General features: G+C 36.8%; 1 protein-coding gene across 4 annotated transcripts in view; it reads left to right on the plus strand.

Annotated features, from left to right (window-relative positions):
* Positions 1-18236, plus strand: part of KIF16B (kinesin family member 16B) — a 350941-nt gene that overhangs the window by 151221 nt on the left and 181484 nt on the right. For all 4 annotated transcript variants that reach the window (XM_020986360.2, XM_078149707.1, XM_020986316.2 and 1 more), the window contains exon 13: positions 6507-6626. In XM_020986360.2, the coding sequence (XP_020842019.1) occupies positions 6507-6626 (120 nt within the window). The remainder of the gene's footprint in view (positions 1-6506; positions 6627-18236) is intronic.

Raw genomic sequence — 18236 nt, forward strand, 5'->3', positions numbered from 1 at the left:
TCATTCTATTTTACTTCTGAAGGTAGAACTAGAGAGTTTTTAATAAAAAGAGCTGTCTAAAAAATGTAATAAACTCCTTTACGTATTACTTGTGGTTCCCCACCCCAAACCCCCCTTTGTTTTTTGCCCAGGACAGATCTTGGATTGCCCAAATTATTGATGCTGAAGTAGTTTAATAAATATTCAGATTTAATCCTTGAATCCTCAATTTAATTCTTGAATTCTTAGCATTTTCCCCAAATTGCTATTCATTTTAAAGGCCTCTTAAACATCATTCTTCCAGTTCCATAATAATAATAGCTAACATTTATATAGTGCCTACTATGTGCTGGGCACTAAGCTAACAGCTTTAGAAATATTGCATTTGATCCATACCAGCCTTTTGTATTTTTCTTTGGTTGCATGTATCCTTTAATTTTTTAGTTTGTCCTTTTAAAATCTGAGTTCTTTGGAGCACAGTTTGTAAAGCTACAGTATTCTCTTTAGATGTCTCTAGAATTTTTTTTTTCTTATCGGGATCATTTGTGATTATCTGGTCAGAATTTTGCCTCCTTTTTCTCTTAGGACATTTTCTTTTGTAGAGTCTCTGCTGTTAGAATTTAGGAAGAAGGGGTTGTCACAGTTTCTTTTAAAAATTGTTTTTTAATTTGAACTTAACAATTGTCAGTGAACCCAGGCATTCCAGCATACAAAGCACAAAAAAGATTGTGTGTGAAACTGAACTTCTGTTATGTAGTTTTTAAAGTTTATATTAAATTTAATTTTTTGCATACATTTCTGAATTTCTTTTTTTTTTGGGGGGTATATCTGTTATTTCCCACTAACTCACCTCTTGTAATACCTAAGTATAGTCAAGTAAAACAAATCAATATGTTGGTCATCCATGAATATGTATGTTTCATTTTGCATCTCTAGTCCACCATTTCTTTGCCAAGAAATGGGAGACATACTTTGTCATCATTATTAGGGAATTCATTCTTGTTATATTTTTATCAACTTCCTATATATCTCAGCTCTCTTGAAATTTTGTTAGATTTAATGCAAAGTTTTTCCCCCTCAGTTAATTTTTTCTCTTATAATCACTCAAATTTGTCATTGAAATGAGTTATCAGTTATGTTCTTAATTTTTCATGTATCTGTGGGTTGTTCTTCTCCCTCCAACCCAAGATCAAAAGTTGGGTCCCCTAGGAGAAGACTACCCTAGGTTCGAATAAGTAATACTCTGTGAATTCATTCTTAAAGAAGCACAGAATTTGAGCTGAAAAAGATGTTGGCAGGTATTTAGTCTAACCCGTGAATGATCGGAATCTCCACTATAATATACCTCATAAGTTTTTGTGCATTCTCTATATGAAGACCTCCAACATTGAGGAACCTACCACTTCTCCAAGGAGGCCATTCTACTCAAATATAGCATGAGTCTCTCTGTAGTGTTCACTTTTAAGCCAGTTTTTGGAGTTAGCACAAAGTAAGCACATTTATTAAAATAACAGTATGAGTGTGTCTAGTATGTGCCAGGCACTGAGCTAAGCACTGGGAATACCAAAAAAAGTAAAAAAGAAAAAGAAAAAGAAAATTCCAATTCCTGTCCTCACGTTGCTTATTCGGGGAAGACTACATACAAAAGCTGAAGGGGGTGAGGGTGGGGCATGATAATGAAATTTAGAAGAGTGCAGCTGTGTGGGAAATGAAGCAATAGCTGGCCTGGGCTCCCTCCTTAAATGGAAATTCTGAGAGAAGTTCTCCATCTCTCTCCTTTCCAGTCAGAGGCCGTGGCCCTAGGGACAGGGTCCCTGATAAGGGGTCATTTCCAGGGCTGTGAAGTGATCTTGTAGGATGCTGAGATTCCTGGGGTACATCCAGATGAGTGCAGCCAGGTGGGAAGTGAGTAACAAAAATGCTCCCATAAACCTGCCATGCACTTTTCGTGTAAATGTATACCCCATCAGAAGAAAGAGTGGGCACACCCAGAACACACTAGCAGAGAGGCGCACATATAGGGAACACACACGATAGCTCACACTGCTGGTACAACCACACGTGAGTGTTTTTTCTCAATCCTTTCCCAACCCCTCTTAATTATCCTACCTCCCCTCTGTTGATTACCTCCAAATTGTCCCTATATGTGTTGTTTGTACATCGTCATTGGCATGTTGTTGCCTCTATTAGACTGTGAGCTCCTTGAGAGCAGGTTCTGTCTCTTGCCTTTCTTTGTATGTCTGGCATGTAAGACAGTGCATGGCACTTAGTAAGCTTGTAATGTTTATTGACTGACTGATTCTTGTGGTGACCTCATGTTACTCTCTTCTGGTGTCTGCTGGTCATGTCATTCCCTGGGCCTGATACTCTCTACAGATCAACTCTGGAAGAGTGATTTCCTCTTCTGATTTGGATTCTTCCTCTGTAGCTGGCTCTCTACTTGATAGCCAGAACTGCTCTTAAAGAATTTACTGGTTTGTATTTTTATATGGGCCTAAGGGTCAGCTAGGTGAGGCAGTGGATAGAGGGCCTGGCTTAGAGTCGGGAGGACCTGAGTTCAAATCCAGACTCAGACACTATCTATATGACCTTGGACAAGTCATTTAACCCTATTTGCCTCAGTTTCCTCCTCTGTAAAATGAGCTGGAGAAGGAAATGCCAAGCCACCCTAGTATCTTTGCTAAGAAAACCCCCAAAAAGGGGTTGGACAGACTGAAAACAACAATGACCACTGATAAGTGCATAACTGATCATTTTCGTTATTCTGTAGACCAGGGCTTCTTAAACTTTTTCCACTCACAACCCCTTTTTGCCTGAGAAATTTTACACAACACCAATATATATATAGGTATATAAAATAGATATACAAATCAAATATTTACTGAAATTAAATCATGAAGAAATTTGTTGTAAAACAGTTCTTTGGTATACATATAATTTTACCATTTATTAAAGATGAAAGCAAATTTGCATACTAATGAGATGGATGTGCTTGTTTATTTTTACATAAAGGATTACATCTTGGCAGAATATTTGATACTGCAGGACTTAGAGCATCTTCATTGTTTTTTCAGAGTTGATCAGTATTTTGATTTTATGATCATCAGTGCTGAGAAGGCCGCTTTACATAAATACGTAGTACAAAATGGCAGAAGTATGTTTAGGGCCATTTCAGAAATTGTTGGAAATTCTATCCTAATCCCAAGCCAAAATTCATTTAATGATTTTTTAGGAAACTCAAGTTTTAAACCTATTTTTTGATAATTAGGCAAATTCTTCTTAAACTTTTAATAGTAGATGACTGAGGTTTCTGATTTCATTTGAGTATGGTTTATGAACCCAACTTAGTTTTTTAGAATCAATTTGAAGGGAAGTGTTTCTGAAGCTGTTTCTCCAGGCACTTCAGATGATCAATTGTAACTCTTAAAATTAAATCTTTGGGAAGGTTATTTTCAGTTATAAAATCATCTGTAGCTGTAAACATTTCTAAAGAACCATTTTCTACCCCTTTCTTCCATATGTTAACTTTTGTAGTAAAACTTTCCATTTTATCTTTTAACATACACGTTACAGTTTTTTCCTTGAAGCGACATGTTTAAATCATTGAGTTTTTAAAAAATATCTGGCAAATAGCACAGTTTTGAAAGCCACAAGTCATTGTGAAAAAAATTAATGAAATTGGATTTCTGATCAGTCAGAAATATAACAACTTCATCTTTCAATTTCAATAATCTGTTTAAACTTTGCCCTCTAGAGATCCACCTCACCTCTGCATGGAGTAATATACTTTTGTCATCAGAGTCCATGTCTTTGCAAAGGTTTGAAAATAAATGATTGTTAAGGACATGACTTTTAATGAAGTTAATAATTTTGAAGCACAACATCTAACTCTGGTGATATTTTTTTGGCTACAAATGCCTCCTGATGGATCATGCAGTGAGTAAAAGTGAAATGTTCATTGCCACCAGCTTTAGCTTTTGCTACAAATACAACATTCTCACCGGTCATTACTCCAACACTGTCTGTACAGACTCCAATGTAATTTTTCCACTGTAAACCTTCATTTGTGAAAAAATCATCAACTTTAAGATGTGTATGTGTATGTGTGTGTGTGTGTGTGTGTATCTGTTTTCCTCTGTTTTGTGTCCTTCCAAAGGGCAACAAAACAATAATTCCTCATGTAAGCTTCCTTTATAAACATATCTTACATGAAGCAACAACTGTGCCATGTTAGAAAGATCAGTTGTTTCATCTAACTGAATTGCAAACTTTGGGGTGCCCTTAAGTCTGGTAATAAGCTGCTGGAAATGGTCATGACTTATTTCAGAAATTCTTTTGGAAATATCATTCAATAAAGGAATTTTGTGAATTTTATCCCCATACTTTTGCCCTTGAACTATTTCTGACATTTTCATAGGAGGGAACAAGAGATCTATTGCATAGGGCTTTTTAGTTTTTTGCAATTAAATAAGTTTTGTAAGCTGCAAGTAAATACTTTTTGTTGACAGTAACAAATTTCTCAAAACATTGTTTTTCTTTGAAGATTTTAAAAGTTATTCAAAAAAATTTCTTTAGTTTATTGCAGTATGCTGCATGCTTGATATTAAGATGTCATTTTAGTTTGGCTGGTTTCATGGTCTCCGCAGCCAAAACTTCATTACAAATTAAGCAAAGAGGTTTTTCTACACCATCATCATTATTAGAAGTAAATCCATATTGCAAAAATGATTCAACATATTTTCTTTTTCTTGTCAATTTAGGTGTATTACAACCTGGTAGCAAAGACTGTGCTGCATTGTCATCAGTATTTTTACCTCTTCTGTCTAAATTTAGTCACTTATCCATAACCAAAAAATATTTTTGTCCTAAAATATAAATATTGCTAATAATTTCTCAAGTAAATACTAGCTTTAATTCATGAAATTACATTTGTTTGTGCTTAATTAAAAAAAAATAATGTTCATACAGTGATGGTGGAGAAATATTATTAAAGGGCTTTTGTCTTTATTTGCTGCAAGTAAACACTTATTTTTCTGTTAAAGAAGGAAAAACAGCAATTTTTAAAATCAAACATTCTAACACAATACAATCCGAAGGTATAGTAATTTGATACTTACATGCTGAGGAATGATGGTAGGAAAATATTAAATGTCTTTATATTCCTTAAATTGCTATGTTTCTGTAAGATTAGAAAAACTTTGTATGTGCAGTAAAAACACTTCAATTCATAACATACAATAGTCTTGAATCTGAGCTGAGGTGCTTCTGGCAGCGTTTGCTGGCATTATGTGAAGGCATGCGCAGTGCAAAGTGTACATGTTGTATGATCAGAACCAAGGCTGCAGTGAAATCTGGCAAGTGCTGCCAGAAACACCTTGGATTCATTATGTGTTTGATTTTGAATTAATTTTTTGGTCCTTGTGTGTTCAGAAACCTTTTACTATTGCCAAATTTTTTGTGACCCCCACATTAATGTATGCAGCCTCATATGGTGTCGAGACCCACAGTTTAAGAACTGCTGCTCTAGACTGTGTAACATCTATCTATGTATCTATCTCTAGACTGTGTAATATGGCTATCTGATGGCCTAAACCCTATACTCCGCTCAAGTTGGTTAAGGAACCAATTCTTACCTCCTAAAAGGCTAAAATGCTTCTTTACAATTCCTTCACACTGATCAGAGTCCTGAAACAGATATTTTATGTGGTGCAAATGGAGCTTCTTAGAAGTCTGAAAGAGGCTGATACTTACATTTTGCAATCTTTGTTATGAGCTCCACATATCCTGCAACCACTTATGTCTGAAAAAGCCACATTTTTCATTTCTTCTTCACTATTTGATGGAAAATAGCATTCATCTGATGATACCCTTCGCCCTGTGCCCCCACTCCCACCTTTCTGGCCAGCAGAGTAAGGTTTCCAAGCCCTTCCTTGTTTGATTTCCCTTACTTTTACTTCACTATCTGGTAGAAAAACAGGTGATATTTATTTTGTCTTTGATGAGTGATCAATCAGCAGTGTTTTATTGAGTAAACTGTATGCAAGGCCTTGTGCTAAAAAGAGAGTGGAGTGGAAAATGCCCTGGAAGCAGAATCAGAAGACTTAGGTTCAAGATCTGACAGCCTTGTGACCTTGCTATGTCAATGTCCTTCTGGGATGGGAGATATCACTTTTATCTGGTGTATTCCAACTTTAGTTGAGGAAATAGCATTTAACCTAGGCCTTGAAGGATTTAGACATAAGGTAGCTCTGGAAGTTTAGTTAATTTTATCTGCTAGAGTTGAATGTGAAAATAAATATCATGAATAATTCCAGCATGCAATAGGGTTTCTAATTGAAATTTATAACCACACTTTCACCATGCTTTCCTGGTTTTTAATGAGAAGTAAATCATGGGCATTTAAATACTGTATTTAAAGAATGTAGTTTTCCCTTTAAACATTTCAGTTGGCTTTTCTCTTTCAGTTGACTTTTCTTTCAAATAAATTTAACCTTTTTGTAAAAAAAAATTTTTCCTTCTCATTTTAGGAACAAACGTTAGCCCTGAGGAAAGAAGGAATTGGAGTTGTTCTAGATTCTGAGCTGCCTCATCTGATTGGCATTGATGATGACCTTCTGAGTACTGGAATAATCTTATATCACTTGAAGGTAGAAATACTAATCAGTCACTCTACATGGCTTCAATTGAACATTGTAATTGTGTTTTCTTTTCTCTCAGCATATTTTATTGTTATAGTCTATGACGATGAAGACAGTCATTAAAAGCTGTATGGTGAAAATCCAAGTACAGTGTATCATCAGTTCAGATAATTGAAATATAAAAGTGGAATTATATAGTTTTCAAATATCCCCTTGCCTGACCAGTTTTAAGATTATATTTCAGTCAGGTCTAGGATGGGGTGAAGAGCGGTCCTATTTTATATATTATCATATAACTTAAGGACTTGGTGATAGAGTTGAGGGAGGGAAGAGGAGAAAGAAGTGGTAAGCACCTGAAGTAAGACTTTAAAATTTAGTTTAAGTTTCATTTAAAGCCATAATTCATGATAGTCTTAGAATTCAACCTAGCACCTGTGTTCTTGGGTCATCTTGCAGTGTATCAAAGTAATGTTTGACTTGATAGAAGTATTCATAGTGATAATGGTAATGATCTGGTGTAGAGTCCAGGCCAAAGAGGGATCCCTTAGGAATAGTGAGAGACTTCAGATGCACTCCTGTTTGGTTCTGTGTTGATTGCATTAAGTTGCAAGAGTTTAGAGCCTCCTGGAAGAGGAGGCTATAGAACTTGTTCGCCAGTTTGTGTATCTTGGAAAGACAATAAAAGATGGACAGTGATTTGTGCCCAGAATTTAAAAGGAGAAGAGAAGGCTAGGTTGCCTTTGGGAAATTGTAGGACACTTTTATATGCCCCAAGTTTTACATGAAAGCAGAGACCCATCTTCTTAATACTAACATTTTTCTGGTTTGGCTGTATGGTAGTGAGATGAGGAAAAACCATTGCCTCTGAAAAACTAAAGATGAGCATCACACAGAGGGCAATGAAAAGGTACATAGCATGTGTGTGAACAGGCTGCAACTTATAACCATCAAGGGGCAGCTAGATGGCGCAGTGGATAGAGCACCGGGCCTGGATTCAGGAGGACCTGAGTTTAAATCCGGCCTTAGACACATAACACTTACTAGCTGTGTGACCCTGGGCAAGTCACTTAACCCCACTGCCTAGCCAAAAACAAACAAACAAACAAACAAACAAACAAACAAAAACCATATAACCATCAAGGAGCTCTGAAGAGTAACAGGAATCTTAAAATTTGTCATCAAGAAATTATAGGCTGAGAAGAGAAGATGGATTGCCTATGTGGCAGGCAGGAGGGATGACAGATGGGCAGTCAGAATGTTCTGCTGATACCCTCTTGATTTCAGGAGAAAGTGAGAAAGGCCTCTAGGTTATTAGATGGCCCCTGTGGGGAATTTTGGAGACAGTAGGGTTGTGTGTTGCATGAGATAGGTAGGAATGGGGATGGGAACTTCTGAATCAATGACATCACAGATGCATTTGAAAATTTGAGAATACTGAAGTTAAGAGACTAGAATCTCCTACTAGAATGTATTTTTTTCTTTGACTTTATTCTGATGGCTGGATTTGGAGTCAGAAGACTTGGCTTCAAAGCCCTTTCTGCAAGTGCATATTGATTATTTGTGGGGCCTTCGCCAAGTCCTTTACTTTCAGTGAACTTCAGTTTCCTTATCTCTGAAATCAATTGAATAGATTGGATTAGATGTCCTCCAGAGGTACTTCTAGCTCTACATTTCTGGGCCTGGCTCTATGATCTGAAATTTTTTTTTTCCTGAAACTTGGCTCAAAATGAGGAGCAGGATAGCTGCCTTGTGTACGTCATCATCCTTCTTCCGCCACCTCACTGGAGCCTCTTTTACCAATGTAAAAGTAAGGTTACCAAAACAATATACCGATGAGATATTATTTTTTTTTATTCAGTAATTCATTATTTTTAAAAGATCTACAATTTTATTGGCATGGCTATGCTTTCTGCCAATGAATATGGCATTAGGTTGCACCATAGTGGAGAGAGTATTCATGAGGTATTATGGGGGGGGAGGGGAACTAACTGGTAGACAACCTTCTGGACCTAATGAACTTAAATTAGACTGGCCTTTGGATGATATGTATATAATTTGTCCTCAAGTCTATATGGAAAGTCTTCTGCAGATATGCTAATGGCTGGATTTAGCTGGCATAGCCTTTATAAACCTAGTATCACATAAAGGTGACAATGAGGATTTAGAGGAGTTACCAAATACAAACATAGAGCCTTTGAAACGATGAAAAACAATGAAAACAAAACAAAGTCTGCAGAAAACTTAGAGAGAGACTCAGATGAGCGTATCATCCCTGTTGTGGTTGAAATTACCAGAGAGTTATATCAACAGATATAAAATAGGATAACTTTGTTTACATTCCAATGGTAATTCATTTTCAGCGGCAGCATTAAAGGAACATTCGGGCCCTAATGCCATAGTATCTTATGTGCCATATGAAATATAAAGGACAGTTACTAAGATAAAATTGGGAAGAGTGGCTGGACCAGATCAAGTATACTCTGATGGCTACATGTGACAGAATTTTGAAAGCCCTGAGGAATTAATTTGAAACAAGATATGATAAGAATAGAAAAATTCATGGACTATATTAAGATAACATCAATAACCACTGATCCATATGTTTGCTTTCATATCTTTGTAAAATCCTTATGAGAGTGCGTACCAGGGTTACCCTTGATTAAAAATAGGAGAAGGGCTCAGCAAGTTTTGTTTTTTAGATGCAGAAAAGCCTTTATTTCCCACAGAAATGTACATAACATACAGAGAACTCCTAGGAGCTCCCAGATAGATGCAGAAAATACATATAGCCCTCAGATCGCAGGCTTTTGCAATGATTCTCTGCAGCTGAGGACTACATCTTTATAGTCATGTTTTTGATTGAAGGTACAGAGCATATAATATCTTGCTGGTTGTTAATTGTACACATATAAACACACACAAATATTTGATTCAGAAGAGCAAACAGCCTCCAAAATGTCCTTTGACACACCTTTCATGCATACATTGAGGTCATACAAAATTCCTTGATAAGTGCAAGGATAGAGATAAGTGTTTCAACAGTCCTGATTATTAACATCCAGCAGGGTATGAAACAAGGAGATATGTTTTCCAAAGGTGTTTGTCACTATAATGGAACATGTCTTACACAATGGGAGAAGGCTGCATAGATGATGAGCTCCTCCAAGTGTTCCTGTTTTTAGATGAATTATGCTAATTGCAGTAAGCCCTAGGGCACTAAAAGTTGTCCTTACTGAGATCCAAAAATTATTCGGAAGTGATCAATCTAATATATCATATAGGAAAAATGAAAATAGATTTAAAAAATACCTATTGTCCAGACTATTGACGTGGATGGGTATGAACAATCATTCAGTCAACAAACTGTAGAGCATCTTCTAGTGAATGTGCCAGGTACTGGACTAGTCCATTGAGACAGACCACATATACAGCATGTACCAAAAGTCTTTTTTCTCCCATCTCATAATCTCTTTTCAAAAATTTAATTTGATTTTTTTTTGGTTACATTTTAAATTTCCAACTGTCTCCCTCTTTCCTTCCCCTGTACTAGAGAAGGCCATCATTTGACACCGATCTCTAAATATATATGAAACCATATTATGCATGCTTCTATTTATCAGTTCTTTATCTGGAAGTAGATAGCATCTTCATGGGTCCTTTATAGCTTATTTGAGTATTTATAATACTCAGAGTAATGGACAATTATTCATTGAACAATATTGCTGTTACCGTATACAAAATTCTCTTGGTTTTGCTCGCTTCATTTTTGATTATTTCATGTAAGTCTTTCCATGTTTTTCTAAAATCAACCAGCGCATCATTTCTTACAGCACAGTAGTATTCCATCACAATCATATACCACAACTTTTTTAGCCATTCCCCTTACCCTCCTGTTTCTTGATCTGCACATGCTTCTAAGAGTCTCTCTGTTATCCTGTTTCCTTGCCCTCCTATTTCTCTGTAAGTTAAGAAAACTTTTATACCCTTTTGGATGTATATGTTATTCCCTCTTTTACCTAGTTCTGATGAAAATGAAGTTCTAGCACTTCCAGCCCTCCAGCCCTCCTGCCCATGCTGTAGTAGTTCTTCCATTTGTGCCTCATTTGTATGAGATAATTGCTCCATTTTACCCCTCCCTACCAAATTTTATTTTTTAGGATCCTCCCATCATACTCAACTCAACCCCAAGCCTCCTATCTATGTATGTTCTTTCAAACTATTCAAGTAAAGATAACATTCTTTGGAGTTACAGATAACATTTTCACGTGTAAGAAGTAAAGATTTTAACTTTATTAAACCTTTTATAATTGGTCTTTAATGTTTACCTTCTTATGTTTCTCTTGAGTCTAGTAGGTCAAATTTTCCATTAAGTTCTGGTCTTTTCTTCACAAATATCTAAAAGTCATTTAGTTCATTAAATATCCATTTTTTTCCCCATTCAGGATAGCACACAGCTTTGCTGGGTAAATTATTCTTGGTTGCAAGCCTAGCTCTTTTGCTTTTCAGAATATATTGTTCCATGGCCTTTGGTCTTTTAATGCAGAAGCTGCTAAATCTTGTGTTATCCTGAGTTGTAGCTCCACAGTATTTAAATTTTTTTTTCTAGTTGCTTATAGTATTTTCTCCTTGACTTTGGGGCCTTCAAAACTTAGCTATGATGTTCCTTTGAGTTTTCATCTTGACGTCTCTTTCAGGTGGTAATTGGTGGATTTTTTTCTATTTCCATTTTACCCTCTTGTTCTAAAACTTCCGGGCAATTTTCCTTAATCCCTTGAAGTATAGTATCTAGACTCTTTTTTTGATCATAACTTTCAGGTAGTCCAACAATTCTTATGTTGTCTCTCCTCAATTTGTTCTCCAGGTTAGTTGTTTTTCTAATGAGATGTTTCACATTCTCTTCTTTTTTTTATTGTTTTCATTTTGTTTTATTATTTCTTGGTGTTTTATGAAGTCATTAGCTTCTCCCTGCCCAATTCTAATTTCTAAGAAATTATTTTCGTCTGTAAGTTTGTGGGTCTCTTTTTCCAATTGGTTGACTTTCTTTTTTATAATTTTCTTCATTTTCTTGCATTACTCTTATTTTTTCCTCATTTTTTTTCAGTCTCTCTTATTTAGTTTTTGACGTCCTTTTTAACCTCTTCCAAAAACTCTTTTTGGGATTGTGACCATTTTGCTTTTTTTCTTTGAGATAGTGAATTTAAAATAGTTGCCTGTATCTTCTGAGTTTGAATCCAGATCTGCTCTGTCGTCATAGTAGCTATCTATGGTTGGGTTCTTTCTCTTTTGCTACTCAATATTATTATTTTTTTTTAGAATCTTATTGCTCCTCTTTTAACTTTGTGTTAAAATCAGGCTCTGGTCCTGAGATAGAGGCTTCAGGTTTTGGTGGGTTTTTTTTTTTGGTTAGTTTGTTTCCTGGGCTCTATCTAGGGGCCTGACTTCAAGCATTCCTCTCTGCCCCTGAAACTCCTTGAGTGTCCACAATTAGCAGGATCTGGGCCCACAACTAGGATCAGAGCCACAGCCTCTGATCAAGTCTGGTCAGCATACCTGAAGCTCAGGTTGCTACCCAATGTAGCTGCCTCCAGGGCTTATTGTTTGTTGATTTGCTGTATCTGCTCTACCTGGAGGTATTTATACGTCAGTCTGGCCAAATCAGTACCCTGGGACATTGGGTGTTTCCTAATATCCTCCCAAGTTGTTTTGGGTTTTACCACAACTTTTAATTATTTCTGCCACTCAAAGTTCACTTTAAAGTGTTAATTTTTTTTTTTATGGGAGAATTTAAGAGAGCCAGATAATTTCCTGCTTTATTCCACCATCTTCCCAGAATCCTCCCTGTCCCAAAAGTATTAGTGCCATCTTAAGCTACTAAAGCACTACCACTTTTGGGACATCCTGTATTTGGTATGTAGTCATGACAAATAATTAGATGTGCCCAGAATTGAGCAGGAGGAAGAAAAGTAGACTGGATTGTATTTGGGAAAGGGCAAAGGCTTTTAATAATCCCAGTCCATACCCTGTGCAAAGAGCCATCTCTTTAATAGAAATGCTCTACTATTTATGTAATTTCCAGGGAAACAAAATTGGAGGAGATGTTTAAGGCAATGGAGATATGCATGGATGGATACACATCAGATACAACATTTCCCATCATGTCCTATGCTCACGAAGTACTGTAAAAGATATTGTTTAAAAAATGTGAAATTAGAAAAGGGGTGAACTAGTCATGCAGTGAGAGCAAGGAATAACGTAGTGAGAGCAAGGAATAACAGACAGTGCTCCACGGTGTTACCTCCTGAACCCAATTTCATATTGTGGCTTCTGAAATCACAGACAGTAAACTAGAACAAACTGTTCTAAACAAACAAACCTTAGTACTTTATTGAGTATCTATAGCACTAGCTAAAGCTATTGGGAATAGGCTTCTCTGTGTCCATGCATAGATTGAATCCAAATCCCTTGCCCTGTGCCCTGTATATAATCGTATCAGATGAGATACCATACATAAATGCTTGACAGTTATTAAAGCACTATATATATATGCTAGCTATTATTGTTGTTATTTTTAAGCCACCTCCCATTCTCCTCCTATCCCATGGCATTTGAAGACATAACTCTGCTTTCTTGTTCCTCTCATATTCTATGTAGTCAAAGCACCTACTATGTGCAAGGCACTGTGCTAAGTACTAAATCTACAAAGGTAAAAGACAGTCCTTGTTCTGGAGAAACACACAATCTAATGAGGGAGACAAGATACAAATAACTGTACAAATAGGCTATATATATATATGTGTGTGTGTATATATATATATATATATATATATATATATATACACACACACACACTATAAATAGGAAATAATCAATAGAGAGAAGGCAGTACAATTAAGAGGTATTGGGAAAAGCTTATTGGGAAAAGCTTCTTGTAGAAGGTGAGATTTAAGCTCTAGGACTTGAAGGAAGTCATTCAGACATCCCTTTTGGATATTTTGTCGTAATTGTAGTTAATTGAAACTTGCATAGTCTTGCACATGCCTGAGTCTGAGTCAAAGCTTTGTTACAATGGCAACTGTCCTACTTACTGAACCTGTAACTCAAGGCTTTGAGTTGTTCTTAGTTCATTCTTAGTTCATTTTGGATTAAATGAAATTGCATTCTTGTGCTCTCTCTAGTAGCTATTTGTCCTTTCCAGCTATCTGGTTTATCTCATGTGTCAGTTTCTTAGATAAATGACCCCATTTCTCTCCCTGTCTAATCTCTCCTTATGCCCTTAGGGTGACATGGTAAAATAACACATTTTTACATGTAACTACCTATGTCAATAAATTGTATAGCCTTCTTCCTTATATGCCTGGACTAGCTTTTATCTCAGGTCTTTTCTGCTCCAGTGCTTAACCAGTGTTGACCCCTACTCACTGTGCACACTAGTACCCATGAAATATGAAAAGGTCTAGAAGAAGGCCTCTATTATATTGGTTGGATTTTCTGTGAAATATCCATAAAATAACATGCACACAAATCATATAGGATGAGATGTACATGAGATGTGAAGTTCCCATATTGATGAGTTCATGGATCCATTAAAATATGGAAGTAATTAGATAGCTTTGGCCAGACCCCAAGACATGAGTACTACCATGTTATCAACACTGATGATGTACAGAGATTGCCTGCAAACTATGCTTCAATAAGCTCTGAATATATGAGTTTCAGAATTGGAAAAGACCTTAGTATCCATTTAGTCCAAAACTCTCATCTACAATACATTTGAGAAGCTGTCAGCCAACCTTTGCTTGAAGACCTTAGGTGAGACTACCTCTCACCTCTTGAAGCAACTCATTCCAATTTTGTTTATCACTAGTTGCTAGGAAGCTTTGACTTAGTTCAAGCCTAAATTTGCTTTGTAATTTCTAATGCAAACTCAAGTCAACATTAAGAACTGACTATTCATAAAATATTTTATTAGGTGCTAGATACGCAAGAATAAAACCTTCCCTCATTCTGCTGGGGGAATATAACATGTAAGTAAGTATAAAAATATTCAAAGAGAGAGAGGAAACCCTAATAATTGGGGGACCAGGAATATATGCCTCTTGTAAAAGGTGTCACCTGGTCTTTGCTTTGCTTTGAAAGAAGCTTGGGACTCTAAGAGGTGGAGGTGAGGAGGAAATGCATTGGAGACATGGGGATGGGGGAGAGACCATTAGTGCAGAGGCCAAGAGGCAGGAGGGGAGAACAGCAAAGAGACCAGTGTGACTAGAGTGGAGAAAGCAGGAAAGGGAATGATACAAGATGGAACTAGGAGGTGAAGGGAGGCCAGATTGTTGAGGGCTTTAAATGCCAGGTGAGGAGTTTGTATTTTACTTTAGAGGCACTGGGGAACAGTGATGATTTTTGAGTAATGGAATGACATAGCCAGATCCTGGCAGTCAACATGCTACAGTAGAAAGAACTTTGACACTGGAGTCAGAAGACCTGGGTCCAAAGGCCACTTTAAACACTCACTGTCCCTGTACTCTTGGATAAGTCACTTAGCCATGTTTGACCTCAGTTTCTTTATCTGTAAAATGGGCCGAACGTATTAGATTTGTATCACCCCTCCCCACCAGGTCCCTTCCAGATGTATTTCATGTAATTTGTGATTTAATAATGTCATTTTGGCAGGGAAGGAAACTGATTAAGAGACAACTGTTCTAGTCAAGGTAAGAGATAAAAGGTCTAAACTCAGGTAGAGGCTGTGTGAATAGAAGGGGCAGATAGGCAAGATGTTGTGGAGATAGAATTGTGAAGACTTAGCAACTGAGTGGATATTGTGTCTAATTGATGAAAAAGAGGGGAGAGTTGGGAATGGCTCTAGTGTTGCAGACCTGAGTGACTTGGTGGTGCCTTCATTTTTTTATGTATCTTATATGCATATATATATATATATATATACACATACACACACACACACACACACACATATATATATGTATATATGTATATATATATATGTATACATATATACATACACACACACACACACACACACATATATATATACATAAGAGAGTGTGTGTGTGTGTGTGTGTGTGTGTGTGTGTGTGTGTGTGTGTTTTCCCCCAATTAGAACATAAGCTCCTTAAGGACAAGAAATGCTTTTTCTTGTCCTTAATTACCCCTGCTCTTGACACAATAACTCTCATATAGTAAGCCCTTAATATGTTCTTGGTGGTGAGTGATTGCACACTGGACACTTGAAGGCTGAGATTTTGCCTATGCATGTAGTCCCTTCAGAGCAATCCCTCTGCTGCCATGGGGGCCAGAGGTAAAGGCCTCAGGTAGCTGTAACTTATAATCTCTACTTCTACTCTTGCCCTTTAGGGCCAACCCTCAAATACTTGCAGACATCTCTGATATTTCCTTCTAAGGCTTCTCTTATGCTAAATATCCATGGCTTCTCCAACGAGCCTTCATATGGTAAGAAGTCAAGGCTCTTCACCATCCAGATTGCCTTCTCTCTTATCTTCCAGTTCATCAATTGCTTTCTAAAAATTAGGTGTCCACAACTGATCTTGTCCAAGTACAATGAGACCCTGTTTGCCTTCTTTCTGGATTCGATGCCTCTTAATGTAGCCTCAGATCACTGTAGCTTTCTGCTGGCTATGTCACTGGGAACTCATTAAGCTTATAGTGTAAAGTCTTCAGATCTTTTCAGCAGCACTTCTGCCTGGCCAAGCCTTCCCCATCTTGTACTTGTGCAGTTGAACTCCAGTGGAAAACTTTTCATCTGTAAGATTCCTAGGGATTCTATTAAATTCCCTCTGATTAGATTCCACCCAAGAACACTGGGTAGTGGCCATCAGGACCTCTTTGAGTTCTGAATGTCATTCAGGTTGGTAATTATCCCTCCCAGCTTGGTGTCATCTTTTAGTAAGTGGCCAGGTTTTGTCAGTTGTAACTCCACAACCTCTTTTGCATCCATCTCCTCCTCTCTGCTCATAGAACCTCTTGCCCTCATTCCGGACTTGAATGCCTTTTGCCTGGATGGTGAGAATTACCTCTAGTAGTCTTCTTTCTACAATTTATCCTTCATCTAGCTGCCAGATTTTTATTCCTCAAACAAACATGGCATTGTCATCCCTTTCTCAAGAATCTTTAATAGTTCCCTTTTACTTCTAAGGTTAAAATCTAAACAGAAAAGTACTCTGACTCTTAGCCTGATGTTTAAAGCTCTCCACAAACTGGTTCTCAACTATCTTTCTGGACTTCTTTTGTATTATTTCCCACCATTAATTCTCTGTTTCAGTTAAACTGGTCTAGAAAGCTTTTCCTCCCACATAATATTCTCTTTCCTGACCCTGTGCCTTTCCACAAATGGCCCCCATGTCTGGTAAGCAGGCCCTGTTCTTACCTTGACCTCTTAGAATCCCTTCTCCCTTCAGAGGATAGCACAGCTGCCACACTTCCCTCTTGAAATTCCTCTTTATTGACGCCTTTATTTGTTACATCTCAGTAGAAAGTAAGTCTTTTGAGAGTAAGATCTTTAGTTTTTTGTTTTTGTTTCCAAATCACCTCATAGTGTCTTGATCTTGATTGATACTTAATGATCATTTATTGAATCATTTTAAAATTTGATAAGGATGCCATCTCTAGCTTAATCCAAAGTTATTGATGACAGTATTAAACAATGTAGGGACAACCATAGATCCCTGAGGCCGTCCCCAAAGGATTTTGTACAAGCTGCCATCTAATCATGAATGACTTTTCCTTTGGTACATCTATCCAGCCAGTTTTGAATCTACTAATTATATGTGATCTAGCCTATACCTCTCCACCTATCCATTTAAAAATTTACATTTGGAGACTTTGCTAAAATGCTATTCTAAAATCCAGACAAATAATATTTACAGTATTCCACTAATTAACCAGGCTTATAAGCTTGTCAAAATATGAAATAAAACTTGCCTGTTATGACCCTAACTTGATACTATTATTGCTTTATTTTATTTTTAATTCACTATCTCTTTAATAATACATGCTACAGTATTAATATGAATCAAAGTAAGGCTATAGTTTTCAGACTCTATTCTCTTCCTTTTTTAAAAAAAATCATTACATCATCTATTCTTACTGAATCCTCTGGTACTCTTTCTAGTTCTGTATGATTCTTCAAGCATAAGCATTGCTGGCTGGAATAGTGGGGGGCCAGGGATCAATAATCTCACCTGACAGCTCTTTTCAGTATCTAAGTATATAGTTCATCAGTGTAACTTGAACTTGTTTGGGAGCAGGCATTTTCTTCTCATTTCTTTATTTATCTTGGGTATCAACACCCTCAACAGCCATTTTTATTCTCTTCATTCTATTCTAAACTGCCTTCTCCTTGTCAGACCGAGCAAAACGAGAGGTGATCAGCTCATCCTCCTCTCTGCTACCAGTTTTTATCATATTCACCATGGTGCTTGACAAATGTAGATTGATTGGTCAGCAGAAACCCTATGTTTTCTTTTAATTATTTTTCTTCTATATAACTAAAAGAACTTATCTTGATTTTGTTTATTGTTTGTTTTTTCTTTCATTCAGAACATCAGCACTCCCAACACTATTCTCATATGACAATGATAGGCTTTTGTA

Source organism: Phascolarctos cinereus, unplaced genomic scaffold, assembly GCF_003287225.1.
Source record: "Phascolarctos cinereus isolate Bilbo 61053 unplaced genomic scaffold, phaCin_HiC Scaffold_2;HRSCAF=192, whole genome shotgun sequence".
Lineage (NCBI taxonomy): Eukaryota > Metazoa > Chordata > Mammalia > Diprotodontia > Phascolarctidae > Phascolarctos > Phascolarctos cinereus.